Source organism: Scyliorhinus torazame, chromosome 12 (assembly GCF_047496885.1).
Source record: "Scyliorhinus torazame isolate Kashiwa2021f chromosome 12, sScyTor2.1, whole genome shotgun sequence".
In the NCBI taxonomy this organism is placed as follows: Eukaryota; Metazoa; Chordata; class Chondrichthyes; order Carcharhiniformes; family Scyliorhinidae; genus Scyliorhinus; species Scyliorhinus torazame.
In genome coordinates, this window is record NC_092718.1 from 70,121,746 (window position 1) to 70,146,874 (window position 25,129).

General features: G+C 50.4%; 1 protein-coding gene across 1 annotated transcript in view; it reads left to right on the top strand.

Annotated features, from left to right (window-relative positions):
• Positions 1-25,129, top strand: part of LOC140387056 (von Willebrand factor A domain-containing protein 7-like) — a 209,621-nt gene that overhangs the window by 52,287 nt on the left and 132,205 nt on the right. The window contains exons 3-8 of the mRNA XM_072470067.1: positions 3,582-3,857; positions 5,904-5,997; positions 9,723-9,851; positions 10,133-10,319; positions 13,892-14,061; positions 22,493-22,605. Coding sequence (XP_072326168.1) covers positions 3,582-3,857; positions 5,904-5,997; positions 9,723-9,851; positions 10,133-10,319; positions 13,892-14,061; positions 22,493-22,605 — 969 coding nt within the window. The remainder of the gene's footprint in view (positions 1-3,581; positions 3,858-5,903; positions 5,998-9,722; positions 9,852-10,132; positions 10,320-13,891; positions 14,062-22,492; positions 22,606-25,129) is intronic.

Consider the following 25,129-nt stretch of genomic DNA (forward strand, 5'->3'; position numbering starts at 1 on the left):
GTCTAATGGCATCATAATTGCCCTTCCCCCAGCTATAACTCTTGCCCTGCGGTGTATACTTATCCCTTTCCATCATTAACGTAAACGTCACCGAATTGTGGTCACTGTCCCCAAAGTGCTCTCCTACCTCCAAATCCAACACCTGGCCTGGTTCATTACCCAAAACCAAATCCAACGTGGCCTCGCCTCTTGTTGGCCTGTCAACATATTGTGTCAGGAAACCCTCCTGCACACACTGTACAAAAAACGACCCATCTAATGTACTCGAACTATATCTTTTCCAGTCAATATTTGGAAAGTTAAAGTCTCCCATAATAACTACCCTGTTACTTTCGCTCTTATCCAGGATCATCCTCGCCATCCTTTCCTCTACATCCCTAGAACTATTTGGAGGCCTATAGAAGACTCCCAACAGTGTGACCTCTCCTTTCATGCTTCTAACCTCAGCCCATACTACCTCGGAAGATGAGTCCCCATCTAGCATCCTCTCCGCCACCGTAATACTGCTCTTGACTAGCAGCGCCACACCTCCCCCTCTTTTGCCTCCTTCTCTGAGCTTACTAAAACACCTAAACCCCGGAACCTGCAACATCCATTCCTGTCCCTGCTCTATCCATGTCTCCGAAATGGCCACAACATCGAAGTCCCAGGTACCAACCCATGCTGCCAGTTCCCCTACCTTATTTCGTATACTCCTGGCATTGAAGTAGACACACTTCAAACCACCTACCTGAACACTGGCCCCCTCCTGCGACGTCAAATCTGTGCTCCTGACCTCTATACTCTCATTCTCCCTTACCCTAAAACTACAATCCAGGTTCCCATGCCTTTTGTTTAGTTTAAACCCCCCCCAAAGAGCACTAACAAATCTCCCCCCCAGGATATTTGTGCCCCTCAGGTTCAGATGTAGACCATCCTGTCTGTAGAGATACACCTTCCCCAGAAAGAGCCCCAGTTATCCAGAAATCTGAATCCCTCCCGCCTGCACCATCCCTGTAGCCACGTGTTTAATTGCTCTCTCTCCCTATTCCTCATCTCACTATCACGTGGCACGGGCAACAACCCAGAGATAACAACTCTGTTTGTTCTAGTTCTGAGCTTCCATCCTAGCTCCCTGAAAGCCTGCCTGACATCCTTGTCCCCTTTCCTACCTATGTCGTTAGTGCCAATGTGGACCACGACTTGGGGCTGCTCCCCCTCCCCGCTAAGGACCCGGAAAACACGATCCGAGACATCACGTACCCTTGCACCTGGGAGGCAACATACCAAACGCGAGTCTCTCACGCTCCCACAAAATCTCCTATCTGTGCCCCTGACTATCGAGTCCCCAATTACTAATGCTCTGCTCCTCTCCCCCCTTCCCTTCTGAGCAACAGGGACAGACTCCGTGCCAGAGGCCCGTACCCCATGGCTTACCCCTGGTAAGCCGTCCCCCCCACAAGTATCCAAAGCGGTATACTTGTTTCTCAGGGGAACGACCGCAGGGGATCCCTGCACTGACTGCTTCTTCCCAGTCCCTCTTACAGTTACCCATCTATCTCCAATCTTTGGTGTAACTAATTCCTTGAAGCTGCTATCTATGACCCCCTCTGCCTCCCGAATGATCCGAAGTTCTTCCAACTCCAGTTCCAGTTCCCTAACTCGGTCTTGGAGGAGCTGGAGATGGCAGCACTTCCTGCAGGTAAAATCAGCAGGGACACTAACGGCATCCCTCACCACAAACTTCCTGCAGGAGGAACATTGCACTCCCTTCCCTGCCATCCCTCTAACTTTCTACCAAGATCTGGCTAACAACTAAATTAAATTTTAAAAAAAAAAATAATAATAATAAAATATGGTACTTACCTCACACCAATGGGTTTTATTATTAGGTTAGAGGAGGAGGGCGGGTGGGAGACACTACACGTGTAGTGTCTCGGGTTTCCTCTCCACCAGAATTTATTGGTGAGGGTCTTCCCAGAAGTCCGCGGTTCGAACTTCCTGTTCCCGCCTTAAACACTAAAATTTAAAAAAAACAGCAAAGAGGGACCGAAAACGGGACCAGGTAAGTGTTTACCGCTGAAATTGACTAGCCTGCTCCTGTGAAGGTCTCCCAGAAATCACTAACGCACCGCTCCCGCTGAAATCGACTGGCCTGCTCCTGCAAAGACAAGTGTTTTTAAAGGAGAGACTTACCTCCCAGAAATCACTTGCGCACTGCTCCCGCTGAAATTGACTAGCCTGCTCCGCTCCCGCTGAAATCGACTGGCCTGCTCCTGCAAAGACAAGTGTTTTTAAAGGAGAGACTTACCTCCCAGAAATCACTTGCGCACTGCTCCCGCTGAAATTGACTAGCCTGCTCCACTCCCGCTGAAATCGACTGGCCTGCTCCTGCAAAGACAAGTGTTTTTAAAGGAGAGACTTACCTCCCAGAAATCACTTGCGCACTGCTCCCGCTGAAATTGACTAGCCTGCTCCGCTCCCGCTGAAATCGACTGGCCTGCTCCTGCAAAGACAAGTGTTTTTAAAGGAGAGACTTACCTCCCAGAAATCACTTGCGCACTGCTCCCGCTGAAATTGACTAGCCTGCTCCACTCCCGCTGAAATCGACTGGCCTGCTCCTGCAAAGACAAGTGTTTTTAAAGGAGAGACTTACCTCCCAGAAATCACTTGCGCACTGCTCCCGCTGAAATTGACTAGCCTGCTCCGCTCCCGCTGAAATCGACTGGCCTGCTCCTGCAAAGACAAGTGTTTTTAAAGGAGAGACTTACCTCCCAGAAATCACTTGCGCACTGCTCCCGCTGAAATTGACTAGCCTGCTCCGCTCCCGCTGAAATCGTGTTTTTAAAGGAGAGGGAGCTTTACTCTGTATCTAACCCCGTGCTGTACCTGTCCTGGGAGTGGTTGATGGAGACAGTGTAGAGGGAGCTTTACTCTGTATCTAACCCTGTGCTGTACCTGTCCTGGGAGTGGTTGATGGAGACAGTGTAGAGGGAGCTTTACTCTGTATGTAACCCCGTGCTGTCCCTGTCCTAGGAGAGTTTGATGGGAACAGTGTAGAGGGGGCTTTACTCTGTATCTAACCCTGTGCTGTACCTGTCCTGGGAGTGGTTGATGGAGACAGTGTAGAGGGAGCTTTACTCTGTATCTAACCCTGTGCTGTACCTGTCCTGGGAGTGGTTGATGGAGACAGTGTAGAGGGAGCTTTACTCTGTATGTAACCCCGTGCTGTCCCTGTCCTAGGAGAGTTTGATGGGAACAGTGTAGAGGGGGCTTTACTCTGTATCTAACCCCTTGCTGTACCTTTCCTGGGAGTGTTTGATGGGGACTGTGTAGAGGGGGCTTTACTCTGTATCTAACCCCGTGCTGTCACTGCCTGGGAGTGTTTGATGGAGACAGTGTAGTGGGAGCTTTACTCTGTATGTAACCCCGTGCTGTCCCTGTCCTGGGAGTGTTTGATGGGGACAGTGTTGAGGGAGCTTTACTCTGTATCTAACCCTGTGCTGTACCTATTCTGGGAGTGTTTGATGGAGAAAGTGTAGAAGGTGCGTTTGATGGGGACGTTTTGCATTGGTCTGAATGTTAACCCTTTACCCTTTCAGGATGATCAGTTGACGGCAGAGTATTTATTCCAAGCATATTACGAGGGAACGGTTTCCCCTTCGCTGTTCAATCAGGTACTGGATGAGTTGGCCTTGCACAATGCTGCTGTTGATGTCTTGTATGTCCTCTCCTCCAAACGTCACTTCGATTCCGAGACGCTACTGGAGGGAAAGGAGCAGATCCTGGAACTGCTACAATCAGTTATTCGGGGCATCCAGCAGGAGAATCTTCAAACCGCTCGGAAAAACATGGGCCGACTGTTGCACACACTGCAGGTAATTGAGGAACGTCGCAGGGAAGCATTCCCCACCATCCCCCTTCCCAGCTCCCACTCGGGTTTTCCAATTTACCTTTTTCCATGGGTTCGAACATCCTCCTCCCAAAAAACACCAGACTCAGCTCCAGCTGAGAGAACAATATAGATATTGCACCAGGAGGGGCTTCACGATTAGCAGATGTGCTCGTCGGGAACGCTGTGACAATTTACCAGAACGGGACCAGCACCCTAAGGGTTAAAATGCGAGGAGAGGTTAAAGACAAGCTAGCCTCGTATTTCCAGGAATTTAGAAAGTCAAGGCGGTGGGATTTGATTGAAATGGAAAGAAACGCTGGTGAGGCCACAACTGGAGTATTTGTGTGTCGTTCTGGTCACCACATTACAGGAAGGGCGATATTGCTCTGGAGAGAATGCAGAGGAGGTTTACAAGAATGTTGCCACGGCTGGAAAAGCACATCTACGAAGAGAGATTGGATAGGTTGGGGTTATTTTCCTTCGAACAAAGAAAGCTGAGAGGTAACTTAATTGAGGTGGAAAGAACTATGAGGGGAAGAGATAGAGTGGGCAGGATCAAATTGTTTCTCTTGGTGGAGGATTCTAGAAGCAGGAGACATAGATTCAAGATAAGTGGCAGAAGGTATCGAGAGGGCATGAGGAAGAATCTTTTTACTGGAAGGTAGTGGGAGTCTGGAATTGTGCTTGAGTTGGTGGTGGAGGCAATGACCCGAAATACTTGTAAAAAGTAATTAGATCTGCATCTTAAGTGCTGTAAGATACAGGGCTATGGACTGGGTGCAGGAAGGTGGGATTGGAAAGAGCACCTTGGTGTCCTTGGGGTGGCATGGACAAGATGGGCCGAATGGCCTATTTCTACACTGTGACGTTTCTATGGTTCTATGGCTCAGGATATTAAGGGGAACAGATAGGGGTCCATAGAGAGAAATAAGTTACACCCGTTGGGCGGGGGGGGGGGTCGCTGACCAGGGGCCGGACTCTAAATGTGCGAGGCAGTTCTTTCAGGAGTGGAATTCGGAAACATTTCTACACACACAGGAAGGGGGAAGGTTGGGACTTCTCTTCCTCAAACAATAATCAATAGATTGTTCATTTTAAATCTGACATTCTGGGTGCGATTCTCCGCTCCCGCGCCGGTTGGGAGAATCGCCTGGGTCGCCAAATTTTCCCGCCATGCCGGTCCGACGCCCTCCCGCGATTCACGGGAGCGGCCAGATTGGCACAATCGCGTTTTGCGTGGCGCAGTCCAGTGAATCGCCCGAGACAGCCAAAATGGCGATTCACCGGTACCCCCGCGATTCTCAGTGCAGATGGGCCGAGCGGCCAGCCCAAAACGGCGGGTTCCCCCCGGCGCCGTCCACACCTGGTCGCTGCCGGCGGGAACAGCGCGGGAAAGCTGGGGGGGGCCGCCTGCGGGGGGAGGAGAGGGGATCCTGCACCCGGGGGGGGGGGCCTCAATGGGGTCTGGCCCGCGATCGGTGTCCACCGATCGTTGGGCCGGCCTCTCTGAAGGAGGACCTCCTTTCTTCCACAGCCCCGCAAGATCCGTCGGACATCTTCTTGCGGGGCGGACTCGGAGAGGACGGCAACCATGCATGCGCAGGTGATGCCAGTTATGTGGCGCCGGCGGCGTCATGCATGCGGCGCCGCCTTTACGCGGCGCCAAGGCCTGGCGCGCGTAAATGACGCGGCGCCGCTCCTAGCCCATTATCCGGCCCTGAATCGGTCGGGATAGGGGCCGTTTCGCGCCGTCGTGAACCTCGACGGCGTTCACGACGGCGCGAACAGTCTGTCTCCATTTCGGAGAATCCCGCCCAGAGGATTTTGTGATCCAAAGGTTCACATTGAACAGTGAAGAGACTCGAGGGGATGAATGGGCCTCCTCTTGTTCCTGTCTAACAGTAACGGCACAGTAGCACAGAGGTTAGCACTGTGCTTCACAGCGCCAGGGACCCGGGGCGGGGGGGCGAATGGGCCTCCTGTTCTTGGGTGAAATTAACCATTTTTCTAACTGCACCTTTATTTTCAGGATTTTTACAGCCACAGTAACTGGATTGAATTGGGTTTCGCCGAACCAAACAGCAACATCATCATTCCAGACCGAGACATCGGACTGAGGGCAGGTAGGAACCCAACCTGAATCACACTTAATCTCACTGCGGTGAGAGGAGACCATTCAGCCCTTCTCGAGCCTGTTACACATGAACAGGAGGAGACCCATTGCACCCCCTCAATCCTGTTACACAGGAACAGGAGGAGGCCATTCAGCCCCGTATGACCATAAGACCATAAGGCATTGGAGCAGAATTAGGCCATTCGGCCCATCGAGCCTGCTCCACCATTCCATCATGGCTGATATGTTTCTCATCCCCATTCTCCTTCTCCCCATAACCCTGATCCTCTTATTGATCAAGAACTTATCTATCTCTGTCTTAAAGACACTCAGTGAGTGTGCACAGCCTCCACAGCCTTCTGTGGCAAAGAGTTCCACAGATTCACCACCCTCTGGCTGAAGAAATTCCTCCTCATTTGGTTTTAAAGGATCGTCCCTTCAGTCTGAGGCTGTGTCCTCGGGTTCTAGTTTTTCCAACTAATGGAAACATCCTCTCCACATCCACTCTATCCAGGCCTCGCAGTATCCTGTAAGTTTCAATAAGATCTCCCCCAACCTTCGAAACTCCAACGTGTACAGGCCCAGGGTCCTCAACTGCTCTTCATATGACAAGCTTTTCATTTCAGGGATCATTCTTGTGAAGCTCCTCTGGACCCTTTCCAAGACCAACTAATATCTTTAGATATGGGGCCCAAAACTGCTCACGATACTCCAAATGGGGTCTGACCAGAGCCTTATACAGCCTCAGAAGTACATCCCTGGTCTTGTGTTCTCGCCATGGTTCGAACCCATGGAAAAAGGTAAATTGGAAAACCCGAGTGGGAGCTGGGAAGGGGGATGGTGGGGAATGCTTCCCTGCGACGTTCCTCAATTACCTGCAGTGTGTGCAACAGTCGGCCCATGTTTTTCCGAGCGGTTTGAAGATTCTCCTGCTGGATGCCCCGAATAACTGATTGTAGCAGTTCCAGGATCTGCTCCTTTCCCTCCAGTAGCGTCTCGGAATCGAAGTGACGTTTGGAGGAGAGGACATACAAGACATCAACAGCAGCATTGTGCAAGGCCAACTCATCCAGTACCTGATTGAACAGCGAAGGGGAAACCGTTCCCTCGTAATATGCTTGGAATAAATACTCTGCCGTCAACTGATCATCCTGAAAGGGTAAAGGGTTAACATTCAGACCAATGCAAAACGTCCCCATCAAACGCACCTTCTACACTTTCTCCATCAAACACTCCCAGAATAGGTACAGCACAGGGTTAGATACAGAGTAAAGCTCCCTCAACACTGTCCCCATCAAACACTCCCAGGACAGGGACAGCACGGGGTTACATACAGAGTAAAGCTCCCACTACACTGTCTCCATCAAACACTCCCAGGCAGTGACAGCACGGGGTTAGATACAGAGTAAAGCCCCCTCTACACAGTCCCCATCAAACACTCCCAGGAAAGGTACAGCAAGGGGTTAGATACAGAGTAAAGCCCCCTCTACACTGTTCCCATCAAACTCTCCTAGGACAGGGACAGCACGGGGTTACATACAGAGTAAAGCTCCCTCTACACTGTCTCCATCAACCACTCCCAGGACAGGTACAGCACAGGGTTAGATACAGAGTAAAGCTCCCTCTACACTGTCTCCATCAACCACTCCCAGGACAGGTACAGCACAGGGTTAGATACAGAGTAAAGCCCCCTCTACACTGTTCCCATCAAACTCTCCTAGGACAGGGACAGCACGGGGTTACATACAGAGTAAAGCTCCCTCTACACTGTCTCCATCAACCACTCCCAGGACAGGTACAGCACGGGGTTAGATACAGAGTAAAGCTCCCTCTCCTTTAAAAACACGATTTCAGCGGGAGCGGAGCAGGCTAGTCAATTTCAGCGGGAGCAGTGCGCAAGTGATTTCTGGGAGGTAAGTCTCTCCTTTAAAAACACTTGTCTTTGCAGGAGCAGGCCAGTCGATTTCAGCGGGAGCGGAGCAGGCTAGTCAATTTCAGCGGGAGCAGTGCCTACCTAACTGCTGATTGAACCTGCACGTTAACCTTAAGAGAGTCTTGAACTCGGACTCCTCAGTGTCTTTGTGCTTCTGATTTCCGAAGCCTTTTCCCCATTTAGAAAATAGTCTATGGCTCCATTGTTCCGACCAAAGTGCATAACCTCACACATTGTATTCCATCTGCCACTTCTTTGCCCACTCTCCGAGCCTGTCCCAACTCCTTCTGCAGCCCCCCCGCTTCTTCAATACCACATGTCCCTCTGCAGAGGTTTGTATCATCTGCAAACTTAGCAACAGTGCCCTCAGTTCCTTCTTCCAGATCATTCGTGTATCTGTGAAAAGTTGTGGTCCCAGCACAGACCCCTGAGGCACACCATGAGTCACCGGCTGCCATCCTGAAAAAGACCCCGTTATCCCCACTCTCTGCCTTCTGCCAGTCAGCCAATCCTCTATCCGTGTCAGTATCCGACCCTTAACACGATAGGCTCTTAACTTATTTAACAGCCTCCTATACGCACCTTGTCAAAGGCCTTCTGGAAATCTAAATAGATCACGTCCACTGGTTCTCCTTTGCCTAACTTCTTTGTTACGTCCCCAAAGAATTCTAACAGATTTGTCAGACGTGTCCTCCGCTTGACGGAGCCGTGCTGACTCAGTCCTATTATATCATGCACTTCCAAGAACTCTGTAACCTCATCTTTAATAATGGACTCTAAAATCTTGGCAATGACCGAAGTCAGGCTAACCGGCCTATCATTTCCCATCTCAGTGAAACCACTTATCTTCCCAGGCTGCTGTTCGGATTTCTCATGCTCTGCTCAGTTCCGGTCTCATTACTACCATTAGAGCCCGACAGATTATAAACCACAAAACATATTTTCAAACTATAAGTGATAAAAGTTGGAAAGATTGACCTACCTTGTCCATCACTTAGCTCTCAGCTCTCTCCATTGTATCCTCAGCTGCAGCAGGGCAAGACCCCTTTCTGAAGATTTAAAAGTTACAAAGCAAGGAGAAAACGCAAAGAGCACCTCTTGCAACTCTGGAACGAATTACTACTCAGCTTCAAATTCACAAGTTTAAAGCTCCCTCTGCCTGTGCCTCCCTCCGGATGTGGCCTCTCTCACTGCTAATGCGCAAAGCCCCCCGCCTCGAGCCTGTTACACAGGAACAGGAGGAGGCACAGAAAACAGTTTCACTCTCTCGACCCTATTGAATCCTTTAGTCATCTTAAATCTGTCCATTAGATCACCCCCTTCATCTTCCTGACCAGGGGGTACTCAAGCCCATTCTGTGCGACCTGCCCTCATAATTTAACCCTTTCAGCCCGAGAACAGTCTGGTGAACCTGAGGTGCCCCACCTCAAAGGTCAATATCTCCTTTCTGAGATGCAGGGGCCCAGAACGGAACCCGGTGGACTCCCGATGTGGGTGGGATCTGAGCAGAGGTTGATAAATCTAGAAGATCATGGCGCCGAGGACCCGAGTTTGATTCTGGCCCTGGGTCACTGTCCGTGTGGAGTTTGCACATTCTCCCCGTGTCTGCGTGGGTCTCACCCCCACAACCCAATGATGTGCAGGGTAGGTGGATTGGCCATGCTAAATTCGCCCTTAATTGGAAACAAAATTAAAGATAAATCTGGAAGGATATTTGGATTGTAGGTGTCCGATTGGAGCGGGTTATCCGGAACATGGAGGCGGAGCCCGCGACTGAATTTAATCCCTTATGTGCCTGACAGGAAAGGACGAGAGGACGTGCAGCAACTGCGGGACCGATGTTTGTCACGGTAACATTCCCGAAAGTATCAAATTCAGGAAGGTCCTCACCACCGGATATTTCAACATCCTGCCATTGGGCAAGCCGGAAGGTGAGTGCGTGAAGGCCCGGTGGAGGGGAGGGTGTTGGGTTCACAGAGTCTAAAGTGCCTCAGTCTGCGGACTCCGCCAACTGCAGTGCTGGACTCCCAAGAAGGTTCTCAGGAACTCTGGACCTTGGCAACAGAGCAGCTCCCAGGAATCTGGAATGAAACCCAGTGTGTAAATATGATTTACTGGGATGTTCACTAGGGTAAAGATTGTGTATAAATATGATTCACTCGGATAAAGGTAGTGTATCAATATGATTTTGATGACTCTATTGTGGTTTCAGGTAAATGTAGCCATGGAGGCAAACTCGACGGGACGCGTCACAGCGATGCTGAGGGTGGGATTAATAAAGATACTGTCAGCTCTCCTCATGGATACCTGCACAGTGAAGCAGCCCGCGTGGCCATTCTAGCAACTGAAGAGGCATTTGGGCATATCCGCGAAGCGGTTGGTGACAAACATTTCCTGAGGTGAGGCAGGGTCCATGGCTGATCGAAGCCCAATTGAAACACAGATCGAGTGTATTCAGAGTTATCTACGGGGATGGGAATCCCGCTCGGCGTTAGATTCACTGGACCAGTAATGCAGCGGCCCAGTTAAACCTCCGGGAACATGGGTTCAAATCCTAAACATGGAAGCCGATGAAATTGAAATTTAGTTAAGAAAATCCAGATTCGAAAGTTCGTCTCAGTAATGGTGACCCCCCATGACAATGTCCACCTGTCTCAGCAATGGTGACCCCCCACATGACAATGTCCACCTGTCTCAATAATGGTGACCCCCCATGACAATGTCCACCTGTCTCAGCAATGGTGACCCCCCACATGACAATGTCCACCTGTCTCAATAATGGTGACCCTTCATGCAAATGTCCACCTGTCTCAGTAATGGTGACCCCCCATGACAATGTCCACCTGTCTCAGTAATGGTGACCCCCATGAAAATGTCCACCTGTCTCAGTAATGGTGACCCCCCATGAAAATGTCCACCTGTCTCAGTAATGGTGACCCCCCATGACAATGTCCACCTGTCTCAGTAATGGTGACCCCCCATGACAATGTCCACCTGCCTCAGTAATGGTGACCCCCTATGACAATGTCCACCTGTCTCAGCAATGGTGACCCCCATGACAATGTCCACCTGTCTCAGTAATGGTGACCCCCCATGACAATGTCCACCTGTCTCAGTAATGGTGACCCCCCATGACAATGTCCACCTGTCTCAGTAATGGTGAGCCCCCATGAAAATGTCCACCTGTCTCAGTAATGGTGACCCCCCATGACAATGTCCACCTGTCTCAGTAATGGTGAGCCCCCATGACAATGTCTACCTGTCTCAGTAATGGTGACCCCCATGAAAATGTCCACCTGTCTCAGTAATGGTGACCCCCCATGACAATGTCCACCTGTCTCAGTAATGGTGACCCCCCATGAAAATGTCCACCTGTCTCAGTAGTGGTGACCCCCCATGAAAATGTCCACCTGTCTCAGTAATGGTGACCCCCCATGACAATGTCCACCTGTCTCAGTAATGGCGACCCCCCATGACAATGTCCACCTCTCTCAGTAATGGCGACCCCCCATGACAATGTCCACCTGTCTCAGTAATGGTGACCCCCCCCATGACAATGTCCACCTGTCTCAGTAATGGTGACCCCCATGACAATGTCCACCTGTCTCAGTAATGGTGACCCCCATGACAATGTCCACCTGTCTCAGTAATGGTGACCCCCCATGAAAATGTCCACTTGTCTCAGTAATGGTGACCCCCCATGACAATGTCCACCTGTCTCAGTAATGGTGACCCCCCATGACAATGTCCACCTGTCTCAGTAATGGTGACCCCCCATGACAATGTCCACCTGTCTCAGTAATGGTGACCCCCCATGACAATGTCCACCTGTCTCAGTAATGGTGAGCCCCCATGAAAATGTCCACCTGTCTCAGTAATGGTGACCCCCCATGACAATGTCCACCTGTCTCAGTAATGGTGAGCCCCCATGACAATGTCTACCTGTCTCAGTAATGGTGACCCCCATGAAAATGTCCACCTGTCTCAGTAATGGTGACCCCCCATGACAATGTCCACCTGTCTCAGTAATGGTGACCCCCCATGAAAATGTCCACCTGTCTCAGTAATGGTGACCCCCCATGAAAATGTCCACCTGTCTCAGTAATGGTGACCCCCCATGACAATGTCCACCTCTCTCAGTAATGGCGACCCCCCATGACAATGTCCACCTGGTCCAGCAATTTCCCCTTCACAGAAGGGAATTTCCTTGTGAAACTCGGTGTGGAGTACACAGGTCAGGTGCCCCGAACCTGACGGACTGCGTACGGGTCTCCTGAATGGGCCGGAAGGAACCTGCACGTATGCAGTTCTGCCCCCTCGCGTTCTTCGGGCTCGGGACAGCTCCCTGCCCATTTCTGTCCAAAGAGAAAAGCAGAAGGGTGACCGAGTGCAGAGTACCAGAGCGGAACAGCGGAAGCAGACAGAGAGAGGTCCCGGCCTGGGAGTTCCAGCTAAGAGGCAGAGATCTGTTTTGATTACATTTGGTATTTGGGTGTGCCACATGATGTGCTTGAGCACAATCCGCCTGTTAATTCACATGGAAGTCAAACTAACCCCGAATGTTAGAGCATAAGACAGACATTGATCATTGTTTAGAAGTATTATCATTAGAAGTATTTAAAGTGGAGGTGCATAAATGTTTGATAGATCGAGGAACAGGGCTACGGGAAACGATCAGCCATGATCATATCGAATGGCGGGGCAGGCATGTGACCTCCTTTTGCTTCTGATTCTTGTGTTCTTTTGTCTTCTTGACCTCGCTTGATAAAGTTCATTTTATTTGTTCGGAACCCAGGGAAGCACATAGTTCACATCACCGAGCAAGTCGTTGGAGTCTCAAACCTTGGCTGACTTTAGTCAAAACGCTATCAGCCACTAACTGGACCTTAGGCGGGGCAGGCGGGCGGGAGATCAAGCCGAGGATGGTAACAACTTGCCGTCCTCGCCCATATCTAGGCCGAGGGGGGACGCCAGACTGGCTGCAATGCGATGGACACTTTAATTGACCTATGTCTGATATGGCTGGGCCCAGACCCTCCGCCGAAACAGGGGCGGACTGCAAAATGATCCGGCACACCCAGCCAGGCACACCCACATGCCGCGGAGAATACCCACCGCAGATTGTGAGAATCAGAGGATTGTGAGGGGGCAGGAGGAGGCCATTCGGCCCATCATGTCTGCATCGACTCTCCAAATGAGCATCCTGATTGATGCGACCATCAATTCACACGAAATCAGGAGTAGAAGTAAACTGTGGCTTTAATCAACTAGAACAGTGCCTGCCTGCGACTGATCTGTTAGTGGGTGCCGCCTACAGGATGACTCTTCTTATACCTCACCTCAAGGGGCGGAGCCAGGGGCAGAGCCCACACAGGCCCCAACATGCTACATCATAGGTAATACCTTACAATGGTCCATAGGTGGAGCCCACATGGGCAACAGCATAATACAGATATGTATATGGTGAATTGTTACAGCAATACATTCACCACACTGACTTAATGCCTTTCCCCTGCTTTTTCCCCGGACCCCTGCACATTGTTTCTGTTCAAGTAATTACGTAATAGCCCCTCGAGCCTCTCGATTGAACCTGCCCCCACCACACTTCCAGGCAGAATGTTCCAGATCACAACCATTCACTGTGTAGGAAAAGGTTTTCTCTCACATCAGATTTGCTTCTTTTAAGAATCACTTTAAATCTATGCCCTCTCGTTCTTGATGCTTTTACAATTCTCCCCTTCTACTCTGTCCATCCCCTCCATCCCCTCATGATTCAGAACATCTCTATCAAATCGTCTCTCAGCCTCCTTGTGTCCAAGGGGAACAGCTCCAACCTCTCCAATCTATCCTCATAACTGATGTTTCTCACCCCTGGTGGATGTGGTCAGGAGTGAATGGTGAGTGAAGTCTGCTGCTCTGCCTTGTGTTAAATGACTCACTGGACTGTTGTCGCCCGATGTCCATGTTGCAGGTTTCTGAATGCTGACAGCCCCTCAGCCCTGAGCTTTGTCATCGACACCACGCGGAGCATGGCAGCAGAGATCAAGGCGGTGAAAGAGATAGCCAGCTCCATCATTGACAGCAGACAGGGGACCCTTCAGGAGCCCAACTTCTATGTATTGGTGCCCTTCAACGATCCAGGTCAGAGCACTGCGCCGGAAGCAGAGTGAGGCAGGGTACCTGGGAAAGAGCTTGATAGAGTGACAAGCGTTTACAGTGCAGCACCAGGCCCTCTGTGCCCTTCTGTTTCTTGCCGATGCTGACCATGCAGTGACTGCCTCAGCATCCACGACAATCCCAGGGAATCATTAGCCTAGAATCTTCTGCGAGTGGCTGCACACGGCAGTGCCCGGATGTTGACTCAGTCCCGTCCACACCCGCCTGCCCGCCAGCATTCACTCGCTGACACGGATTGAGTCCCAGAACGGCAACGCTGCAATTCTAAAGCTGTCGTTGTTTTCAAATCTCTCCTCATCCCGCACACTGGGCTGGATTCTCCGCATTGCGTTCGGTGACAGGACGGAGAATTTGTTTTCCTGCACAAAATCGGGACCGGCGGCAGTTTCGGAATTCTCCGCCACCGAAAACCAGCGTACGCGCCGAGTATCCACCGCCTCAGGCAATTTGCCTGAGGCCCGCCCAGCGATTCTCCGTCCACAACCGGCCGAATTCCCGACGGCGTGGACCTATCATGGTCCCACTGTCCGATATCCTCGCGTAGTGGCTGCGGACTCAGTCCGGGATCGCTACAGTCGGGGCAGGGCCAATCGGAGCGCGGGGGGGGGCCTCATTCGGGACTGGGGGACTATGTGTGTGGGCGGTCCGGGGCAGGCAAGCGCCCAATGCAAGGCACTATTTTGTTGGTCCAGGTCCGCAGGCTGAGTCTGCCATGGAGCACAGTGCGTGCCCATGCATGACCCCTGATCCAGAAGTGCAGGGGGCAGTATCGGCAGCTACAGCTGCGAGCTCTGACAGCTGCCTGCTAGCCCCCTGCAAGACGGTGAATCTGTGGCCTTTTGAAGCCTGTTTTCCTGGCGTAAAAAGACCACAGTTTTCACGATGGCGTGGGGACATACTCTGAAACGTCCTCCAGTCCCTGCAACCCACCCTATCTCTGTAACCTCCACCAACAACCCCTAAAAATCTTCCTATCACTGTAACCTCCCCCAGCCCCTACAACCCACCCTATCTCTGTAACCTCCTCCAGCCCGACAACCCTCCCTATCTCTGTAGCCTCCCCCAGCCTCTACAGCCCTCCTTATCTCTGTAACCTCCTCCAGTCCCTACATCTCTTCCTATCTCTGTAATCTCCTCCAGCCCCTACAACCCTCCCTATCTCTGTAATCTCTTCCAGTCCCTATATCTCTTCCTATCTCTGTAACCTCCTCCAGTCCCTACAACACTCCCGATCTCTGTAACCTCCTCCCCCCTAGAACCCTCAGTAGCTGTGTAACCTCCTCCAGCCCCTACAACCCTCCCTCTCTCTGTAACCTCCCCCAGCCACTACAACCCTCCCTATCTCCGTAACCTCCTCCAGCCCAACAACCCTCCCTATCTCTGTAACCTTCTCCAGCCCTACATCGCTCCCTATCTCTGTAACCTCCCTTGGCCCTACAAGCGTCCCTACCTCTGTAACTTCCTCCAGTCCGACAACACTCCCTATCTCTGTAACTTCCTCCAGCTCCTACAACCCTCCCTATATCTGTAACCACCTCCAGCCCCTGAAACCCTCCCGATCTCTGTAACCTCCTCCAGGCCCTACAATCCTCCGAGATCTCTGCACCCCTCCAATTCCGCCCTCTCGATCATCCCGCGATTCCAATCGCTCCATCATTGGTTGCCTTGCATTCAGCTGCCTGGGGAGGCGCTAAGCTCTGGAATTACCCCCTAAACCTCTCCACGTCTCTGTCATGATATGCAAACACGCAACCAGTGAACACTCAGAATAGGACACAACCAATGGACAGTCAGGATACTCAGAGGTGGCATCACCACAAGGGGGCATGACATAAACACTATAAAAGGGATGAGGGACTCACACCCTGCCTCTTTACACAGACAGACATCTAGAGAGTTAGACAGGGTTGATCAGTAGCATCACAACCCAGCACGTGGCTTAGAGCAAGCTGGTACAGTTAGACTGAGTTACTACAGTTAGATTAGCAGAGAGTCGAACTCATTTGAGAACTGTGTTAATAGTTCAATAAACACGTTGAACACATTTCAGAGTCTGGAGCATCCTTTAGTTAAAACTGCATCAAGTAGCAGCCTGTGTTATCCAAAGCAGCAAAACACAACATGATACCAGGAGTGACTGTTCAATCTATTTAGTTCAACTCAGCAAGATCCGTGACAACCAGCTACTGCATACAGGCACAATGGACAAGATTCAGGCTCCTCATCAGCTCAGGACCACCGGCAATCTTAGTGCCAACTGGCGATCATTCAAGCAGAAATTTCAACTATACATGGAAGCATCCGACCTCAATGGCGCGACCGATGCTCGGAAGATAGCTCTTCTACTCATTACTGCGGGTGACCATGCAATAGAGATCTTCAACTCCTTTCACTTTTCTGAAGGGCAGGACAAAACGAAGTACCAAACCATCCTGGACAAATTCGACAGCCACTGCAAGGTGGACAAGAACAAAATCTTTGAGCGCTACATCTTCAAGCAGAGGATGCAAGGTAAAGCCGAATCCTTCACCTCCTATCTAATGACTGCTAGCGTGATCCTGCAACTTCGGTGATATCACTGACTCCATGATCAGAGACCAAATCGTTTTTGGAGTCCACGCAGATCCTCTGCGAGAGCAATTGTTGAAAATCATGCACATGACCCTGCCAGTCGTGATTGAAACGTGTACTGTGCATGAGCACTCTAAAAATCGCTAATCACAGTACAAAACGGCAGAAAGTGAAAAACAAGCCTCCCACGAGGTGGAGAGTGTTCAGGCCATCTCCCGGATGCAGCGCCTCCACATTGGCGTAAACGGCCATTTTGCGCGCTCTTCCAGGGGCCCGACGCATGCGCAATGCAATCGGGAACACGAAACGGCCAAAAACCGCACTGCGCTGGTGCAGACGTCTATGAACCGCACCGCGCATGCGCAACAACGCACTGAGCAGACGTCATGATGTGTGCGAACTGCGGCACCGTGCATTTTTTAAAAAACTGCCCTGCAAGAGGCAGACGCTGTTTAAACTGTGGGAAACCAAACCACTATGCAGCCCTGTGCAGATCTGCACCACCAGTCAGGAGCCAGCGCTCCCAATTCCGACAGCGGTAGGGTAGGGTGCTCTTTCCAAGAGCCGGTGCAGACTCAATGGGCCGAAGGGTCTCCTTCTGCACTGTAAATTCATTGTTAATTAGAGATAGTATAACAGCTGCAGAAAGGCAGTTCGAGGAGTATCAGCCTACTGAGGTAGTATGGGTTGAAGTCAGAAATAGGAAAGGAGCAGTCACCTGGATAGGAGTTTTCTATAGGCCCCCCAATAGTAGCAGAGATGTGGAGGAACAGATTGGGAAACAGATTTTGGAAAGGTGCAGAAGTCACAGGGTAGTAGTCATGGGTGAGTTTAACTTCCCAAATATTGAGTGGAAACTCTTTAGATCAAATCGTTTGGATGGGGTGGTGTTTGTGCAGTGTGTCCAGGAAGCTTTTCTAACACAGTATGTAGATTGTCCGACCGAGGAGGGGCAATATTGGATTTAGTACTTGGTAATGAACCAGGACAAGTGATAGATTTGTTAGTGGGGGAGCATTTTGGAGATAGTGACCACAATTCTGTGACTTCCACTTTAGTAATGGAGAGGGATAGGTGCGTGCAACAGGGCAAGGTTTACAATTGGGGGAAGGGGAAATACGATGTTGTCAGACAAGAATTGAAGTGCATAAGTTGGGAACATAGGCTGTCAGGGAAGGACACAAGTGAAATGTGGAACTTGTTCAAGGAACAGGTACTACGTGTCCTTGATATGTATGTCCCTGTCAGGCAGGGAAGAGATGGTCGAGTGAGGGAACCATGGTTGATAAGAGAGGTTGAATGTCTTGTTAAGAGGAAAAAGGAGACTTATGTAAGGCTGAGGAAACAAGGTTCAGACAGGGCGTTGGAGGGATACAAGATAGCCAGGAGGGAACTGAAGAAAGGGATTAGGAGAGCTAAGAGAGGGCATGAACAATCTTTGGCGGGTAGGATCAAGGAAAACCCCAAGGCCTTTTACACATATGTGAGAAATATGAGAATGACTAGAGCGAGGGTAGGTCCGATCAAGGACAGTAGCGGGAGATTGTGTATTGAGTCTGAAGAGATAGGTGAGGTCTTGAACGAGTACTTTTCTTCTGTATTTACAAATGAGAGGGGCCATATTGTTGAAGAGGACAGTGTGAAACAGACTGGTAAGCTCGAGGAAATACTTGTTAGGAAGGAAGATGTGTTGTGCATTTTGAAAAACTTGAGGATAGACAAGTCCCCCGGGCCTGACGGGATATATCCAAGGATTCTATGGGAAGCAAGAGATGAAATTGCAGAGCCGTTGGCAATTATCTTTTCGTCCTCACTGTCAACAGGGGTGGTAACAGGGGATTGGAGAGTGGCGAATGTCGTGCCCCTGTTCAAAAAAGGGAATAGGGATAACCCTGGGAATTACAGGCCAGTTAGTCTTACTTCGGTGGTAGGCAAAGTCATGGAAAGGGTACTGAAGGATAGGATTTCTGAGCATCTGGAAAGACACTGCTTGATTAGGGATAGTCAGCACGGATTTGTGAGGGGTAGGTCTTGCCTTACAAGTCTTATTGAATTCTTTGAGGAGGTGACCAAGCATGTGGATGAAGGTAAAGCAGTGGATGTAGTGTACATGGATTTTAGTAAGGCATTTGATAAGGTTCCCCATGGTAGGCTTATGCAGAAAGTAAGGAGGCATGGGATAGTGGGAAATTTGGCCAGTTGGATAACGAACTGGCTAACCGATAGAAGTCAGAGAATGGTGGTGGATGGGAAATATTCAGCCTGGATCCCAGTTACCAGTGGTGTACCACAGGGATCAGTTCTGGGTCCTCTGCTGTTTGTGATTTTCATTAATGACTTGGATGAGGGAGTTGAAGGGTGGGTCAGTAAATTTGCAGACGATACGAAGATTGGTGGAGTTGTGGATAGTGAGGAGGGCTGTTGTCGGCTGCAAAGAGACATAGATAGGCTGCAGAGCTGGGCTGAGAAGTGGCAGATGGAGTTTAACCCTGAAAAGTATGAGGTTGTCCATTTTGGAAGGACAAATATGAATGCGGAATACAGGGTTAACGGTAGAGTTCTTGGCAATGTGGAGGAGCAGAGAGATCTTGTGGTCTATGTTCATACATCTTTGAAAGTTGCCACTCAAGTGGATAGAGCTGTGAAGAAGGCCTATGGTGTGCTAGCGTTCATTAACAGAGGGATTGAATTTAAGAGCCGTGAGGTGATGATGCAGCTGTACAAAACTTTGATAAGGCCACATTTGGAGTACTGTGTACAGTTCTGGTCGCCTCATTTTAGGAAGGATGTGGAAGCTTTGGAAAAGGTGCAAAGGAGATTTACCTGGATGTTGCCTGGAATGGAGAGTAGGTCTTACGAGGAAAGGTTGAGGGTGCGAGGCCTTTTCTCATTAGAATGGAGAAGGATGAGGGGCGACTTGATAGAGGTTTATAAGATGATATGGGGAATAGATAGAGTAGACAGTCAGAGACTTTTTCCCCGGGTGGAACAAACTATTACAAGGGGACATAAATTTAAGGTGAATGGTGGAAGATATAGGGGGGATGTCAGAGGTAGTTTCTTTACCCAGAGAGTAGTGGGGGCATGGAATGCACTGCCTGTGGAAGTAGTTGAGTCAGAAACATTAGGGACCTTCAAGCAGCTATTGGATAGGTACATGAATTACGGTAAAATGATATAGTGTAGATTTATTTGTTCTTAAGGGCAGCACGATAGCATTGTGGATAGCACAATTGCTTCACAGCTCCAGGGTCCCAGGTTCGATTCCGGCTTGGGTTACTGTCTGTGCGGAGTCTGCACATCCTCCCCGTGTCTGCGTGGGTTTCCTCTGGGTGCTCCGGTTTCCTTCCACAGTCCAAAGATGTGCAGGTTAGGTGGATTGGCCATGATAAATTGCCCTTAGTGTCCAAAATTGCCCTTAGTGTTGGGTGGAGGTGTTGACTTTGTGTAGGGTGCTCTTTCCAAGAGCCGGTGCAGACTCAATGGGCCGAATGGCCTTCTTCTGCACTGTAAATTCAATGATAATCTATGATTAATCTAGGACAAAGGTTCGGCACAACATCGTGGGCCGAAGGGCCTGTTCTGTGCTGTATTTTTCTATGTTCTAGCAGTGCACCAGAAGTGTGCAACACCGAATGCATGACTCTGATCCAGGCAGTGCGGCGGATCCAGATGATGAATACCTGGACAACACTTACCGAGTGGGCATTATTACGAAGTGCGAATACGCCACACCGGACACATCGCGAGTCCAATCAATCCTGGCCGTGGATTCTGAGGACGAATGGCATGCAGTGATGAAGGTCAACGACTGCCCCACTCAGTTCAAACTGGACACAGGTGCCTTCGCCAACCTGATTTTGCAGGTGGACTTCAAGGGAATCGAGAAGCCCCCCACAATCCTTCCAGCTGCCTGCAAACTCCTGGACTACAATGGAAACTCAATCAAGGCACTGGGGTCCTGCCATCTGCAGGTGTCCAGCTGACACACACAAGCAAGCTTACGCTTCGAGATTGTTAAACCAGACAGGGCGTCCCTGCTAGGTGCGCACGCCTGCAAGCAACTGAACCTCATTCAAAGGGTCTACACCATGACGCCGTCCCATTCGGATCTTCAGACCAGCATCGATGACATCCTAACCCAGCACCCAGATGTATTTAGTGGGATGAGCAAACTGCCGTACGAGTACAAGATTCTACTGCAGCCTGATGCCAAGCCAGTGGTCCATGCACCACGACGAGTCCCTGCTCCACTGAGAGAGCGCCTGAAAGCAGAGTTCACGAGTCTACAACAAAAAGGCATCATCTCCAAGGTCACTGAACCAACCGACTGGGTCAACTCGATGGTGTGCGTAAAGAAACCTTCGGGGGACCTACGCATCTGCATTGACTCCAAGGATCTAAACAAAAACATTATACGGGAACGTTACCCCATCCCTAAGAGGGAAGAAATCACGAGTGAGATGGCACACGCGCGCTTCTTCACAAAATTGGACGCATCCCAAGGATTTTGGCAAATCCAACTTGAAGAATCCAGCAGAAGGCTCTGCACCTTCAACAGGCCTTTTGGCAGGTTCTGCTACAACCGAATGCCATTTGGCATCATCTCGGCATCAGAGATTTTCCATCGCATCATGGAACAGATGATGGAGGGAACAGAAGGGGCTCGTGTCTTTGTTGACGATGTCATAATCTGGTCCACAACCCCAGAGGAACATGTGTCGTGACTCAAGAAAGTATTCCGATGCATACATGAACATAGCCTCAAGCTAAACATGCCACCGATCTGGACGTGTTATCCCCGGCAGACACACTCAGGATCAAGATACCGGATGGTGGGTGGTCTGCTCCAGCTGTTGTTGTTCGACAGGCCGCGCCCAGATCCTGTGTCATACGTATGGCTGATGGCTCCATTGTGCAAAGGAATCGAAGGGCTCTGCGAAAAGTTTCTTGTCCACAACCACTTTCCCCTCCATTTCCACATGTCGAATTGCCACCTCCAGACATCTTGAACCACGAGGCCACCAGTCGTGCCTCACACTCGCCTGTCAAGACACCGTCATTCCCTCCACCACCTCTCCGGCGATCCATGAGGATCAGACGCAAGAGTCAGAGACTGGACTTATCAGCATTTGTTCTGTTTGTTCTGTTCTGTATTCCTCAGTCAGTCACATTAGACGGACACATTCACATGTATATACATCTCAAAAAAAGGGGGAGATGTCATGATATGCAAACATGCAACCAATGAACACTCAGAATAGGGCACAACCAATGGGCAGTCAGGACACTCAGAGGTGGCATCACCACAAGGGGACATGACATAAACACTATAAAAGGGATGAGGCACTCACACCCTGCCTCTTTCCACAGACAGACATCTAGAGAGTTAGACAGGGTTGATCAGCAGCATCACACCCCAGCACGTGGCTTAGAGCAAGCTGGTACAGTTAGACTGAGTTACTACAGTTAGATTACCAGAGAGTCGAACTCATTTGAGAACTGTGTTAATAGTTCAATAAACACGTTGAACACATTTCAGAGTCTGGAGCATCCTTTGTTAAGACTGCATCAAGTAGCAGCCTGTGTTATCCGAAGCAGCAAAACACAACAGTCCCTCCCCCTCTCTCTCTCTCTGTCTCTGTCAGACATAGCTTGCAGTGAGGGTTTCTTGGAGTGAAAAAGGCTGGGAGGTACTCGCTGTGTGTTCCTCATTGCGGAGGGGGCTGGTGACATGCGTGGGGAATTGGGAGGGGGGAATGTGCGGGGTCGGGGTTGGCATGGCCACAGATGGTTACTAACATCCGTGCTGATTCTCCCGCAGATTTCGGTCCCGCCTTCAAGACCACCAACTCGGATAAATTCAAACGGAAACTCTCATCACTGATAGCTAGAGGAGGAGGTGGTGGAACAGAAATGAGTCTGAGCGGAATACAGGCCAGTCCTCTCAAAATACTGCTACACCTGGGGATGTCTCTCTAAATACCCACCCCCCTCCCCCCACCGCCATTACACTCCTGTATCTGGGGAGGTCTCTCTAAACCTCTCCGTATCTCTCTCACACTCCTGTATCTGGAGAGGTCTCTCTAACCCTCTCTCTCTCTCTCACTCCTGTATCTGGAGAGGTCTCTCTAACCCTCTGTCTCTCTCACTCCTGTATCTGGGGAGGTCTCTCTAACCCTCTCTCTCTCTCTCTCATTCCTGTATCTGGTGAGGTCTCTCTAACCCCCTCTCTCTCACACTCCTGTATCTGGGGGGGTCTCCCTAACCCTCTCTCTCTCTCTCTCACTCCTGTATCTGGAGAGGTCTCTCTAACCCTCTCTCTCTCTCTCTCATTCCTGTATCTGGTGAAGTCTCTCTAACCCCCTCTCTCTCACACTCCTGTATCTGGGGAGTTCTCTCTAACCCTCTCTCTCTCTCTCTCTCTCACTCCTGTATCTGGGGAGGTCTCTCTAACCCTTTCTCTCTCGCACTCCTGTATCTGGTGAGGTCTCTCTAACCCTCTCTCACACTCCTGTATCTGGGGCGATCTCTCTAACCCTCTCTCTCTCATACTCCTGTATCTGGGGAGGTCTCTCTACCCCTCTCTCTCTCTCACTCCTGTATCTGGGGAGGTCTCTCTAACTCTCTCTCTCTCACACTCCTGTATCTGGAGAGGTCTCTCTAACCCTCTCTCTCTCTCTCACTCTTGTATCTGGGGAGGTCTCTCTAAACCTCTCTCTATCTCTCTCACACTCCTGTATCTGGGGAGGTCTCTCTAATCCTCTCTCTCTCTCACACTCCTGTATCTGGGGAGGTCTCTCTAACCCTCTCTCTCTCTCTCACTCCTGTATCTGGAGAGGTCTCTCTACCCCTCTCTCTCGCACACTCCTGTATCTGGGGAGGTCTCTCTAACCCTCTCTCTCTCTCACTCCTGTATCTGGGGAGGTCTCTCTAAACCTCTCTCTATCTCTCTCACACTCCTGTATCTGGGGAGGTCTCTCTAATCCTCTCTCTCTCTCACACTCCTGTATCTGGGGAGGTCTCTCTAACCCTCTCTCTCTCTCACTCCTGTATCTGGGGAGGTCTCTCTAACCCTCTCTCACTCACACTCCTGTATCTGGAGAGGTCTCTCTAACCCTCTCTCTCTCACACTCCTTTATCTGAAGAGATCTCTCTAACTCTCTCTCTCTCACACTCCTGTATCTGGGGAGGTCTCTCTAACCCACTCTCTCTCACACTCCTGTATCTGGGGAGGTCTCTCTAACCATCTCTCTCTCTCAATCCTGTATCTGGGGAGGTCTCTCTAACCCTCTCTCTCTCACACTCCTGTATCTGGGGAGGTCTCTCTAACCCTCTCTCTCTCTCAATCCTGTATCTGGGGAGGTCTCTCTAACCTCCTCTCTCTCACACTCCTGTATCTGGGGAGGTCTCTCTAAACCCCCCCCCCCCCCCCCCCGTCTCTCTCTGACACACATTCCTGTATCTGGGGAGGTCTCTCTAACCCTCTCTCTCTCTCACTCCTGTATCTGGGGATGTCTCTCCAACCCTCTCTCTCTCTCTCACTCCTGTATCTGGGGAGGTCTCTCTAATCCTCTCTCTCTCTCACTCCTGTATCTGGGGAGGTCTCTCTAACCCTCTGTCTCTCTCTCTCCTGTATCTGGGGAGGTCTCTCTAATCCCTCCCTCTCTCTCACTCCTTTATCTGGGGAGGTCTCTCTAACACCACCCCCCTCCCTCTCTGACACACAGTCCTATATATCTGGGGAGGTATCTCTAACCACCCCCCTCCTCTCTCTCACTCCTGTATCTGGGGAGGGCTCTCTAACCCGCCACCCCTCCCTCTCTGACACACTCTCCTGTATCTGGGGAGGTCTCTCTAACCCCCCCCTCTCTCTATGACACACACTCCTGTATCTGGGAGGTGTCTCTAACCGCTGTTGCTAACTTTTGGTTGGCTCTTAAATGTTGTTTGTTGTGTCTTTCCTTAATTTGCTCTGTTTCTATAACCTTTGCTCTTGAGTCACCAGGTACCTTTATGATACCACCACTATGTTCAAGTTCAAGTGCTGATCAATATCTCAATACACCAGTTAGTACGTTTCAAGTCAAAACACATTTTTTATACACAGTCAATCACTACTCATGCATAAAACTCTACTTACTAGACTATCTCTAACACTAAAAGGCCTATACTTAGCTTTGGAACTGGCCCACCAGGTCAGGGGAACAAATGGCCTTTCATTCGATTCTGAGTCTGCTGGCTTCAAAGCTGGTATAGACTGGTAGCTAGGAGCGCCTATCACATAGCATGCGTTGACTGGAGACTTTCTTGTTGGTGCAGCCACTAGGCAGGTTACGGTCAAGGGTTGTTTCGAGCTGCTGAGAGACCCTGCCAAGAAGGACAAATTGAACATGGAGACTCTATTTTATAGTCCCCAGGGGCTTTACGCCCTTTTGGGCGGACCCCGTACCTGGTTCCA